Here is a 14,076-nt window from a genome sequence, read left to right as displayed (position 1 = left end):
CTTCAATAAATCTTCAAGGCTGTGTTTTACAACAGTCATCAATAAACCACATACACCATATGTACTTTATCAAACACTGTATAAAGACTTTTGACTTGTTCCTTGAAAATCTAACTTTTGTTATAGAGGCTTCCTCTTCAAAGCCCCATAGTTTGCGCATGCACATTGCGCAAACACTTCCTTCTTTCTCTAAGCAGCAGAGCATTTAAAGACTGAAACTATCGGTGATGTGTGCCATTTCTCTTCAGAAGCTCAGGTGGACTGTGATCTCATCATGAATATCCAGTGTAAACTTGTTATGCTGATACTTGCGCTGACTCTTGATGAACAAGGTAAGTTAAACATAGTTTTTACGGTATTATATAATGTACACACAGGTTATTATAACATGCAGTTTAGACCGCAGTACATGAGAAACTACATTCCACTCTCAGTACTGTGTAGTATAGTGCATTTATTTACCTCTCCTCTAGTTCATACAGGGGAAATCATTGGAGGTCATGAGGCTGTGGCACATAGCAGGCCCTACATGGTGCTTTTGGAGGGAGAGATGCCTCGTGGTAAAACAAAACACTGTGGTGGCTTTCTTCTGAATGAGGATTTTGTGATGACTGCAGCCCACTGTCAAGCCAAGTAAGTTGAACAAACTTTATGTTTACCTACTGACACGGATGATTCTGAGACTCTTTTTCTATATCCCCACATGAATTAAGATTTCAACTTTACAGCATCAATTTGACAAATATTCTTCATGAATTGTGACATAAATTCAAGTCTTTTGATGTTTTTATTTTGTGAATATAATGCTTTCACAAATCTGTTTTTTTAATCATACTTAAGGACAAAAATACATACACAAACACACAAAGAAAAGAAACAAAAACTCAAAGAAAAAAATCCTAATCAATGAATTCCCAGTTAACTTTTTTTGCTTTTAATTTCATGTCTTTTCAGGTCCTACACAGTCTTACTAGGAGTTCACATTTACGGACAAAAAACTAATGGCATACAGGAGATACCTGTGGAACAAGCATTTCCACATGAAGACTACGATGCAGCTGAATACAAAAATGACATAATGTTACTCAAGGTAAAAGAAAAAAAAAATGTAAAACCCCTGTAGTAGCAGAAAAATGGTTTTGTGTTTTTCATCTCCAATTTTTCTCTCATCATAGTATTAAATTATCTATTAAATGCATTAATCAAATGGAGTACTAAAATACTGTACAGTTTGATGTTTATATTTTTTATATTTTTTTTCTCCCTGTTCTTCAAGTTGCACTCCAAGGCAAAATTTAGCAAAAATGTGGAATCCATTGCTCTCGCAGATCAAAGTGGTGACTCACTACCACAATCATGTATTGTCTCCGGCTGGGGCAGAACGGAGAACAGCAATAAATATATGTCTCCTAAACTCATGGAAATCAATGTAAAACTAATTGAGACGTGTGTTAAAGAAAAATCATACTGCTCTCAGGGACACAATGGACCTGATGTGGTACGTACATTTATGTAACACAACATGGACAAACTTAATCTGGTTAACCATGATACTTAATTCACTGTTGTTGAGGAATAACTGCATCCTGTATATGTACTTCCAGGGAGACTCTGGTGGTCCACTGGTCTGTGAAGATGGAAAAGCATACGGGGTGGTGTCCTCTGCCTTCAGTCCACCTGAAGGTGGCCCAAAAGTCTACCATTATGTTAAGATTCCTGACTATAGAAGCTGGATTGATACAATTATGAAAAAATAAAAGAGTTCTTATACATGTAACACTTGATTGACCAAATCAAAACATTTGAATTTGCAGTGCTGCCATACAAAAGTTTGGATTTCCTTGCTTTACACAGATTTAATCAAAATATGCTACATATGACTTTTTTTTTTGGCAAGTTCAGTCAAACGATATAAAATATGTGAATGTGGTTTGGTTAATTGAAGAGAGTGACATGTTTCTGCTTTTTATGCTTAAGCTGTTTTTCTGCTGCAGTAGGCTACAAAATTGATAACTATAGTTTCTGTCAATGCATTTTAGGTTATTCTAGACACATTACAAATTTAAACCAAGTATGTGGGTTTTTCGAGGCTAGACTTCAATACACCAATAATGGCACACAGTATAGGTTGGAGTGACGGGTTGGGGTACCATTCAAAAATTTAGACTCAGTGATGTTTAATCAGTGTAAATATCTATTGATACAGTATTAGATACATATGTCCTACTGCTCTTAAATGCATTATATATATTAAATACATTACTGCTTTTGCATCTAAGTTTTGAATTGATGAAATGAAAACAAAGAATCCTGTTTTGTACCATCTTTTTAAACAATAAACTGTTGCTATATGACCAATCAGTTCTGCTGAATATCATTTGATATCCTCCTCCAGCTATGACATCTGGGACAAGAGTGATATTGTACTGTAACTGCAATGTCTTTTGATAGCTTACAATAATATGAGAAAATATGTGCAGTACATGAAATCTATTATCAAAAACTGGTGACAGAAATTTGTAAAAGCATTTCATGTAAAACAAATTAAAACCATACAAATGATGAAAGGTATAACAAATCAGATTGTACTGTCAGGATAGTTGTACTGAGAAGAATGTAAGAATCAAATGTAACTGATTTTGTATATTCCTAATTTTTGTCAAAACAAAATGATTAAACATGTTCTATAGGTAACAGTGAGGCTCTTAAGTCAACCCTCTGTTTGACAATTTTTAAATCTGACCAGCATGTCTTGACTAAAGACGGTTTTGATTTTGGTGACTGCATATGCTTTCCTGTAGCACCACCAACAGGCAGTTTCCATTTTTACATGACCATCGTCATTTGCATCTGGGTAGTTTAGGCCTCAGCCTACATGGGTGGCTTCTTGCTCTTCTCTTCCTCCCAGGCCTCCACCAGCCAGATGGGTTAGGGTTTTGTTTGCATGTCTCACATACTTCACCCATCCACGCATTGTATTCATTACTGACTTAGCTGACTAACATTATTATATTTTATCTTAAGTTGACAGTAAATGTTGTTTTAGAAGCTTTGTTCATGTGTGATTCCCTTTTTTGTTGCTGACTCTGAATCAGTTTGTGACACCATATTGGTGATTGTATTAATAAACACATATGCATCTGTTTAATAATGCACAAAATATATATTTATAAATATAATAATCCATGCAGAAAACCCATTTGTTAGGTTTTACTTATTGAAAATATTGAACTTACATACAGTACTGGTCAAAACTGTGTGTGAACTTTTGACGGGTTCTGTATGTATTCAGATGAGGAAGCAGCCAATATGCCTCAATGTTGAAGCCAATTTACAGTTGCCTCAAGATGTAGATCTTCTAGTGGTCACTTGATACAGCTCTCAGGTGGTTTATCTGTCTTGCAGATACTCCATGCTCTGTCAGACCATCTGTGAACTTCTATATCAACTGTTTAAAGGGGTTATGGCTGCTAAAATCTCAATCTGAGGGATGCGTGCATTTTTCTGAAAAACTCCCAGTATGTTGCTCTTTTCACCCTTCCCACAATCTTGAGAAGTCTCTTATTCCTACTTACTCTGAATAATTCAGGGACCTAGAGATGGGCAGGGGCCAGGACACAAAGATAATATATACTTAGTGTCTCAGAGCTGTTGTTATGGTGTTGTCAGAGGTGTGGTCCTGTGCTCCTTTACTCAGGAAAACCCTCTGTCAATAGCCTTAATACCTGATTCATAGAGTGCAGATTTTTCTAACCTGGTGCTGTTTGTACCGTAAATGTATCTGTGGCTTTGATGTAACTCTGCAGTCTTGAGTCATCCTGCTCTAAGCATTGGTTTTGATACAAGTATACAAGAACAGAACTATTTTATGTAACGGTTTAATACACTTCACTGAATGAACAGAAATATGAATAAAAGCTTATTGGTTGCAAAAAAAGAGGATACTGAAGTTAGTTACATAATTGCGTGGTGGTCTGTGGTTAAGATATACATGAATATAGAAAGTATAGACACTGACATTTAAGTATATGAAGACACAAATCTTTCTCTATATTGGAGTATTATTAGGGACCGAGCCCAAAAGGCAGAGGACTACTGTAAAACAGCAGTCCTTACCTAAGGGCGAGGACCCTATTGTTTTTCATGTGTTTGTTTGTTTGTTTGTTTGTTTGTTTGTTTCTTTCTTTCTTTCTTTCTTTCTTTCTTTATTATTACGGGACTCAAACCCTAAATTTGACCCCCTAAACATGCTCAAAAACTCACCAAATTTGGCACACACATCAGGTCTGGTGAAAAATTTGATAAAATGTAAAAATTAACCCCGAAAGTGCCAAAATGTGCTCTCTAGCACCACCTATGTAACTAAAATGGCCGCCACGGCCCGTAGGAATGTTGTAGAGAAATCAAACCAAAACTCAATTATTTGTCTCAACAAGACCTACAAATCATACACTGACATCCCTGACCTAAATCCAACAGGAAGTCCACAATTAGCCTTTCAAAATAAGACTTTGCCCCAATTTTGGCCCCCGAACAAACGCTATCTCCTCTGAGGGCGTTAATGGTATCAGCTTCAAACTTTAATAGGTGACTTATGACACTATGCTGAAAAAAGGTGTTAAAAACTTTGTAATAACTCGAACGGTTGCAGTGCCACATCACACCTTACAATGTAAACCAATGGGGAGGCAATCTATGGGCATGGACTTTGTGTCAAACAGAGGCTTCTGACATCTAAACTCCTGACTACTTTCAAACCTGTATGAATGGATTCACAACGAAATTTCCTACTAAAAAATATGAAATTAAATTATGTAAGATTTGGCCAAAGTCATGGGATTTATGAGGAGATTTCACAAAAAGCGTACTCTAAAATCCTCCTCTCCAACTGCTCCTGGTGATGTCACTCCCTCAGTGCTGTGAAACATTCCGCAATACACACTCATTATAAAATCACAGGAAGAGCAAGAAAAGACTTTAAAACTCACTCTCTAATATCTCAAAAACAATAAAAGATAGAAAAAACATGTAAATTCAAGATTTATAGGTCAAAGTCATGACTCATTTAAAGTTCAAATGAAGTTTGTATCTAAAACTATGTGGAAGCAGTAAATGTTCAAAAAGGTGTGGGTTCGCTCACACTCTCCATTCAAACTCCAAATCAAACTTTGACCAGGTCATGTGGGTTAAAAGTCTTTCCTTTTCTAAAAATAGACTTGATGAAAATGAGGAAAATAATTTGTTTTACACACAAACAATTCAATTTACTAATTGAAATTCAAGTGAATGGGCCCAAAACTTGCATGATTTTGATGACACAGGTGTGAGCAAGACAGACATGTCTCACACTGCAGAAAATTCTCATCCTGTCAATCAATCTTTCAAAATAAAAGCACACCACATTTGTAATAAATATCCCTCATTTTTAAAAAGCAAAATGATCTGATCCCGACGGGCCATAGTGCGAGGTCCTGACCAACACTGCTTGCAGCTTTAATTATATAAGCAACTTCTGACTCTATAAACCTTTCTCCACATTGGAGCAATACAGTAGAGTGTTATGTTGAAGGACAATATAAGCATGCCTCTGACTCTATAAAGGGGAATTTGAGATCTTGAACCACTAAAGTAAAATGAACACTGCAAAATTCTAATTCTTCTGTATTTTGTAATGGATAGATGGACATATTTAAAGGGTTGTTGAATATTTGTCATAGTAATAAGTTAGGGTAAGAGCTTTTATAGTTTTCAGCAACTGTTTTAGCAAGGCATCATGAGGGCTCAGCATAGCTGCACATTATGGTGAAAACACTACATAAAAATCTACTTCAGTTACATCACTGTGATGCTCACCACAGCTGTTATACAGTAGCTAGTTGGCTCTGTACAGTCCCCTAGAGGATCTCCATGTCATGCCTGGGTCACTTTTGAAATGTAGGAGAAACAAGGAACATTAACCACTTAAAACAGCTCTATTCAAAATATTACTTAAGATTACTTCTTGTCTGCACCTTCAAAATTTAACATTGTCGTCAAAAGCACCATGTATAATATGTTGACTGTCTACTGTATTGTGAACACTGACTGTTGCTGATAAGGTGTTGTCTCCCCTGCTATCTCGGTATCCACCAGCACTCCTGTATCTTTTTCCGAAGGGGCTTTATTCACTGACTTCATATCTCTTGATCCTGCTGGCCCTGTATCAAGTCTCTATTCATATGAACACCACATCTTCTGCACCTATGAAAGAAGGGAGGCACACATATGTGGGGAGTTTATAGGTTTTTCTGAATATTTTGAATAATAATATTTTTGCCAAGAAGAAACCACCAAAAAATAAGCTTTTTAAATTTGTAATATTAGAGATATATAAGAATCCAGCAACTGCATTATTCACTTAAACCAAATGGGGAATGAACTGCTCCAACATATTAATTTCCTCAACTTCTTCTGTTCAAAAGAAAAAAAGAAAAAAAAATTATAATTGTAATACACTACACAGACACCGACAATAAGAAACTTAATCTTATAAGCTTTACAAATTAGAATTGATTGCATGTTACTGGAAAGATTAGTTCCAAGCTATTCAAGTATGTGTACCAGTATGTGGCGACACATTAGTACAGCAACTGCACAATCTAATGCACCAAGTACAACTGAACTTTTAGGTAAACCTATGATTAGCCTCCAAAATACTCCTGCAACATTTAATGATTTTTATTTGTAAGCACTACCCCAACACTAGGATAAAGCAAAACTCATTTTAACAGCCTAACATTAGTCCTGAAACCCCAGTAGGCCCAATACTAACTTCACATAACTATTTTGGCTGATAAAGAAATAATAATGTTCTGTTGTAGCTAGCTAAACAGAGCTCATAAATAATAAATACTCTATAAGATAGTAGTTGGTTAAGAGCTGGAAAAATATTCCTATCTAGCCAAATGGACCGGTAAAAGGACAGCTAAAGAGATTACCGCAGCTTTATGCTACTTTAAAGAGTTGACTAGCTAAAAAATGATGTAGTTCCTCCTTGGTTAAATTCATTGATAGAGCTCATGCAAGAGTTAACTACAACCATGGCTGTTTCCCAATTGAGCAGAAAAAAGGCTACCATTGTAGTTTGTAGCTTATAATTGAACAAAAAAAACAAAAAAAACGTCCAGTAATATTTCACCAGCCTTTTTCGTGGCAGCCATTTGACTTGTCATAGCAGCAAAGGCACAGGTGCAACTAATAATGTCATGATTACATAATGATTGATGATTATTACATTAGATAAGAGATAATAAATGAGCCTGCATACACAACACCTGGGCCCTGGAGATGGCTCACCTAAAATAACCTATAGACAAGTGGTTGGTTATGCACCATCTAATCTGTTCCTTAAATGTTTGCAAGAAGCATGTAGGTCCACTATACTTTAATGTTTCCCAATAGAGAGTTTCTTCTCAACGCTTTCTTTCTATGTTATCTTGAACAATAGTAAATACATTGACTTGAGGTTTGGTGTATGGAAATGCTGTTAAAATGGCCTCTGCCAAAAAGCTGTATGTTCAAGACAATTGAAAAAGCGGTATATTAAGAGGCTTGAACAAACTGATGCTTTCCACCCCCTTGTCCACTAGGTGGAACCACTGAATCAACAACAACAATATTCCTCACAGAACCATTTGCTGCTGCATACAATTTGGAGCATAGTTTGGTTTAAATTTACAGTAGGCTTCAGTTGAGGGACACCTGACATTTCACCTAACTGGTACCCAAACAAGATGCAGCAAAGACAATTATATCAATGACATTTAGTATGCAATATGACATAACAAGAAAATGTGTAAATAAATAAGTTGAATGCATTTGACAAATATGGTGTAATCATTATACAAGTCTTCCAAACGTTAGCTAAAGTTACTAAAAATAAAAAAAGATGCAATAAAGGAGGAAGATGATGAATATATACGTTATAGTTAACTACTGAGCAGAAATATTTGCAATAAGCTGTTCTGAAACTGTAATCCTGGGGTGTCTCTAAAACAAACGCTCTTGCTGTAGGCAATTAAGATTAGAAAGTTAAGACTACAGTCAAGTTAAAAATAGAAGTAGATACTGTTGCAGTAAGCACTCTTAACTTCTGTACTACCCTTTTTCTACCTCAGCACCTCCTACACACAATACACCTCATGGCTTCCTGTGCAACACCACAGTTTTCCATTGTGGTATTCTAAGACCCGTCAAGTTTCGCTTACAACTTTAATCAGGTGAGAACCTGCAAAATAGTCCTGCTGAGATATTCAAAGAGAATGCACATGTTGAAGAGCTATGTTTATGCTAAGTCTGAAAAATGAATGCCTTAACTGTCATTCTGGTGCACACCTGTTGATTTAATGTCAGATTTTTTTCCATCAATCAATCAACCAGACAAACCGACGACAGAAATCTGTCAATTAAGCAATCAGCCAGTTAGTTACATAATAAAAATGCTTCTCTCTTAAGTGTTTGAAACTGTGAATGTTTGTCTTTTTTCTATTTTTGCCATGTCATTTATGTTATTTTAATTGATATGACAGAAGGGGGCACTCTAAGCAAACCCATTGCAGGCTTCCTCATGCAAGTTGGAGTGTGGACCAGTACCTCCTCTGAGAGGTTCATTGACTGCAGCCCACAAGTGCCTGCACTTGACTCTCTGTTTGATGTTGATTGCTATTCCGGAGCCACAGCTTTGCAGAGGCTTGGTGTTTTGATGCTGTCTGTCAGATATGCATTTTGACTGTGATGCTGCTTTGTTTATCTCAGATGATGATTTATTTATTATTATTTAATTTACCCTATAACACAAATCAGTGCACACTTGAATACCAACAGATACATTCCAGAAATAATAATTATATCCACCTGAGATTCATGTGTGACCGTTTTTTTTTTTTTTTTTAAATATATTTTATCCAATATCAGTGTTATGAGGATCACATAAATGTAGTCACACAGTCATGAACTGAAAGATAATAATGTGAAAAGCTGCCCGTGTGCCTTTAAGAGGCAAGATCACATTGTTATTCTGGGTTTGTCCACAAGCCGACTGTGGAGGTGGACAGATAGTGGTTCTGAGGGTGGTGTGTGGGGGAGAGAGTAGGTGTGGGAGGGGCGTGTGTAGGAGTCTCATAATATGAGTCTCCAGGGGCCAGTATGGATTAGAAAAAGAGGGAGAGAGAGAGAGAGAGAGAGACACTGCGATGTGGATAAGATGTCCTTAGGATGCATCCCGTGCTTTACAGCAACGTCCAAGGAGGCATAGATTGATCCCGTGTTCCCCTGTTCTCCGGAATGGTGTTGCAGGCTGAACACTCAAGGCTAAGCTGCCCATTAACAAGCCAATAATTTGTGTCATTATATGAAGACTGCAGCTGGTGCCACTGATGCACTGCTTCTCACATGTCAGGGCTGAAGACTGAAAGGAGTCTTAGCGTGGTTCATTATAAAGCCGGCCTCTCATCCCTGCTTCCATCCTTTGTCTTGGAAGCATGCGTGGCAGAAAAGGCTTGGCCTGGATAGCTTATTTATTTCCTCCCCAGCTCCCTTTTTGAAACACAGCATGCTCAATATAAAATCAATGTATTAAGTGTTCTTGAGTATACAGAGTGACGTGCTGCCATTCCCACTCTATGCCTTTGGCTGTGATTACAGCTAATTTGAATGATTGAAATGCTTCCATAGTGAAGCTGGAGTGAGTGAAGTGAAGGGCTCACACAGATGAAGGGGGAGGAGGCGAGAAAGACTTGGCTCTACTCCAGGTGGAGGAGGTGAGTCATTCCCCACACAGATAGACAGTCTATCAATGTGTGTGTGTGTGTGTGTGTGTGTGTGTGTGTGTGTGTGTGCGCACACATGTGTTTTTGTTTATGTGTGCCCACATGCCCAAATTGTTGTCGAGAGAATAAAATAAGGCTGCTGGCAACAGAGTGAAGGAGAATGAATACCACTGTATACATTGTGCTTTTCTGTGTGTATGTTTTTGTGATTTTGTGTGTAGTGGATAGGCTATCTCTGGTTTTAGGGCAGCTGACTCTGATGCCCAAGGTGGGCGTAAGATTCACGTGGCTCAGCATCAGACTAAATGAGGGCAACAGGGCATCATTTTTATTTTAAGAGAATTTATCTGTATTTTTTATTTAACCTATATTTTCAAAAACAAGCAAACACAAAAAAGAGGACTGACCAAAATAGCAACAAATTTAGCTCTTAAATATGCATTCAGATAGTATATTTGCACACTTTTTATCAATTGTTTGCATCTTTGTGCATTCATGTGTGCAAAACTTTCATTTGTTTATGTTGCAGATGCACAGCGACTACATTTTTTGGGCTACTCTACTCCGGTGCATATGGTGGGCGTCATGTTCATGTGGTCTCGGCATCAAACTAAATGAGGACAGTTAGAAGTTTCACTAGCAAGTTCTTTCACGTTCTACTGATCTGGAAACAAGATCACTTGTTTAGGTGCTGCATGTGTGTCACATTTATTATTCATCTCACCAGGACAGTCTCCGTACAGAAACACACACATACTCATAAAGGCAAGCACGCACGTGCCCTCCCACACTGAACGTTAAGGCAAATGAGTTTTGTTCCATTTGCTCTTGAGAAGGAATGCTTAGCCCTTATCAGATAGTATAGACACATGTCATCATATTCACAAGGTATTTCTGGGTAACTGCAAGCAAGTTGTTGATTACTTGTCATCCAACAAGGGAGGGGTGTATACAAAGAGGACATTCTGTTCTAGACAAAGCAAGCATGCAGGCATACAACTCTGCTGCCTTCCTCCACCCCCGCCTGCCCATGCACCCCAGCCTACTAGCCTGTCTCCAAAGAACTCGCCAGACTCTTTTAGTCTGTCTCTCTCTCTCTGTCTCTCTCTCTCTCTGTCTCTCTCTCTCTCTCTCTCTCTCTCTCTCTCTCTAACTATTTATCTATCTATCTATCTATCTATCTATCTACTCCACCAACACCATTGAGGAAGCACAAATAAAAAGTTGTTGTCATAGAAACCTGCTGTGCCTTTCCTCCTCTCCCCTCATCATCCCCTCAGCACACTCAAACTTGTATACACACACACACACACACACATACACACATACACACAAAGCTATCTCGCGTCTATTCAATAAACTCTCAAGCGACATGGACGACGTCAAGAAACAGTGCAGAAAAATGATGGCTAAGTCTTATGGATAGAATGCAGAGTAACACAGAGAGATACAAGAAATTATTAAAAAAGTACAACCCTATCCTAACCCTAATTATTATAATGCAGTCTGAACACATTGACTCTTGAGTCATGAGACTAACTGATCAGTAGTGGTAAAAGTGAAACTTTCCTTAGAAAATTAACTCTATGATCTCCAGCTCAAATAAGAGATAATTTTAGTCTGAATTGCCTTGTTGTTGTTATTGCCATCAGGCCAGAAATGAGATACATGATCGATGTTATTGCACACCATCAGAAAAAGCAACACAGATTCTACAGCTCTTCAGCAGCCAGATAGATTTTTGCAGATAGTTTTCAAAAGAAACGTTGCTGTCACCTCAAAGATAAACACAACAGTCATTTCTCGCTGTAGAAGACAAAATACACACAGTATATTATGTAAACTGATACCAGCTAGTCATTTTTGCACATTTAAAAACTGAAACTCAGTGGTGATACAGGCGATAACCCATATGCAAAAGTTTATGACTACATTTTCCCAAACACAGAAATAGCTTCTTGATCAAAGGTAGAACAGGAATGACTCTATAGTGAAGTGCAGGTTTCAGATGGAGGAGCAGCTGGTCAACTGCTGCTGCTGTTGTTGCTGTTGTTGTCTTCCCTGTGGTGACGATGTGGTTCTGAGGAAGCCAGCTTCCCTTGTTATCTCCTAAGAGAGCAGACACATACGTAACACACACATGCACACAAACAGTGGCGCATGTTGCCGTGGGTGTGTCCCCAGCTGTTCGTATAGGGCTGACGCACTTCCACTACAGACCCCGTGCACGCTCCCAGGAGAGGACACATGTCCCACAGGTCTCCATTCATTCAAGGTGAGACGCAAATGACATGACAAGTTGCTACCATGACAACGGTTGGTTGGGTAAAGCCGTGCGGCATGAGTCTACATGTTGGCTGGTAATGAAATCGCCCCTCCTTTCTTCTCCTCTGCCTCTTCCACTGGAATAGAAGAAAGACTGTCACGGTGCACACTGGGTTTCCAGTGTTCTGTATCCTCTACCATCATACTGTGTTTTCATTATTGTGTTGGTGGGTGGCATAGGCCTATATACTGATTTGTAGTGTGGGTGTTGAGAATCTGCAGATTCTGGTCAGGTGTCTGGCTACCTTCAATCAATATCTCATCAATTCACTAGATGTAATTGTTCAGGTGCTGATTGCTTCTCGAAGCTGTTTCAGTGTGGTTTCTACCCTGCTATTCTGCAAATTTGGGGGGTGGGGGTTCAGTGCATTGTTGCTTTCAGGATCAGACACAGTGTAATTTGAATGTTAGTTTGCCAAGGATTGATGAGCCTGCACTTCCCAACTCTCTGGTCCTGATGTGATGCATTGAGCGTGATTGGCATGTGCGGAGAGAAAATAAGCCAAAAGAAAACAGAAGAACAAAGTGTTTGTCAAATTAGTCTATCATCCCCCCAACAGCTAATGTATTTGATATGATAATTATGTTTATTTATTTTCCGGATACTTGTTACACTAATTAGACTTAAACAAGCTTATTAGGCAGAGGTCTGCATGGAAGAGACACTTTTTGCTTGTATACAGACTTGCCTTTTGTGTTTCTGTTTTTATTTATTTTACCTTTTTTTTTAATCAGAATTGAATCACCATTGATGAAATTATACATGCTCTTATTAACAACCTATAATCAGTGTTTAAATCATTAAGGCTGATCTTAATCAAATTAGCTGACTTCACCCTAAGCAGGCGAAATGTCAGAGCCCTCTACTACAGGACTGACTAAATCTAATAAATCAGTAATCTTATATGGTGATAGAGCGTCTGTGCCCCCTCCTCTGCAAATAATTGTGTCAAAGCCAATGTTTTATAAAAGATCTTTTCTCCCCTTCTATTCCAGTTCATTCACCCTGCTCTAAATATTGTATTCAGACAGACCGCCACCACAACAGCCTGTAGATAAGAAGATACATTGCTGGTGACATTTAAAAGGAGTCACTACCCCCTCATCTGCCTGTCCATTGTCAGCATCCTCCGTGGCCTATAATGAGAATGTGCACACAGGCCATTATAAATAGTCTGTGTCCTGGTTAAATGCAACACCTCTCTTTGGGTGCTATTTGGGCTGCATGATTCATTGTGATTCATGCTCGTGTGTGTTCTCTCTGTTCTCACAGATGAGCTGGATGACCGGGGGGAGGAGATAAGGACTGCAATGGGAACATGGATCATGGGTGTGTGTGTGTGTGTGTGTGTGTGTGTGTGCATGTGTGCATGTGTGTGCGTAGGCTGTGCCACGTGTGTAAGTGGTAAATTGAACAAAGAACGAAAGAGATGGAGAGATTGAAAGTGCACATTTGAAGTGCCAAATTTGTCAGCCCACTTTTGAGCCCACTTTCAGAAAAATCAGGCCTACTTGAAGGAGGGAGGAAAAAATAGCTAACAGAAAAAAAAAAACAATAATTCCCTTCACAGCCAACTGCAATGGTACATCTGTATTGTGTGTGGCTGTGTGTGTATGTGTGTGTGTGTGTGTGTGTGTGTGTATGTGTGTGCATCCCTGCTTGATGTACACGTGCCCGGTAGTCTGCAGAGGCAGGTGCAGCTGCTTAAAGAATGGGCAACCTTGTTATCACACCAGTGGTATTTTCCAACTGTGCATGCATACTCTACATCCACCTCCTCCTTAGCTGTGATAGACATCATGATTGAGTGATGGACACCTATTTAATTGCACCCTGCTGTCTGTTGTCTATGTACCAGCAAGGTAGGAGGGAGAAGCAAGAGCTAATGGACTGATATGAGAGCCAGCCATGAGGGCACATACTGTACTGTGCTCTTTGTGTGGC

At 38.6% G+C, this 14,076-nt stretch overlaps 1 protein-coding gene across 2 annotated transcripts in view; it reads left to right on the top strand.

Moving 5' to 3' along the window:
- Positions 1-2,361, top strand: part of LOC137187999 (granzyme G-like) — a 29,914-nt gene extending 27,553 nt beyond the window's left edge. Inside the window, exons 2-6 of one of the 2 annotated variants that reach the window (XM_067597325.1) lie at positions 257-332; positions 474-633; positions 955-1,090; positions 1,277-1,498; positions 1,605-2,361. In XM_067597325.1, the coding sequence (XP_067453426.1) occupies positions 275-332; positions 474-633; positions 955-1,090; positions 1,277-1,498; positions 1,605-1,757 (729 nt within the window). In that variant the 5' untranslated portion in view covers positions 257-274 and the 3' untranslated portion in view covers positions 1,758-2,361. Of the gene's footprint in view, positions 1-177; positions 333-473; positions 634-954; positions 1,091-1,276; positions 1,499-1,604 lie in introns of those variants that run through there. The other variant, XM_067597324.1, reaches the window with a different exon arrangement.
- The last annotated feature ends 11,715 nt before the right edge of the window (positions 2,362-14,076 follow it).

The sequence above is a fragment of the Thunnus thynnus genome, chromosome 8 (genome assembly GCF_963924715.1).
Source record: "Thunnus thynnus chromosome 8, fThuThy2.1, whole genome shotgun sequence".
Lineage (NCBI taxonomy): Eukaryota > Metazoa > Chordata > Actinopteri > Scombriformes > Scombridae > Thunnus > Thunnus thynnus.
The sequence above is the reverse complement of the archived record's forward strand: the minus strand, read 5'-3'. Positions and strand labels throughout refer to the sequence as shown.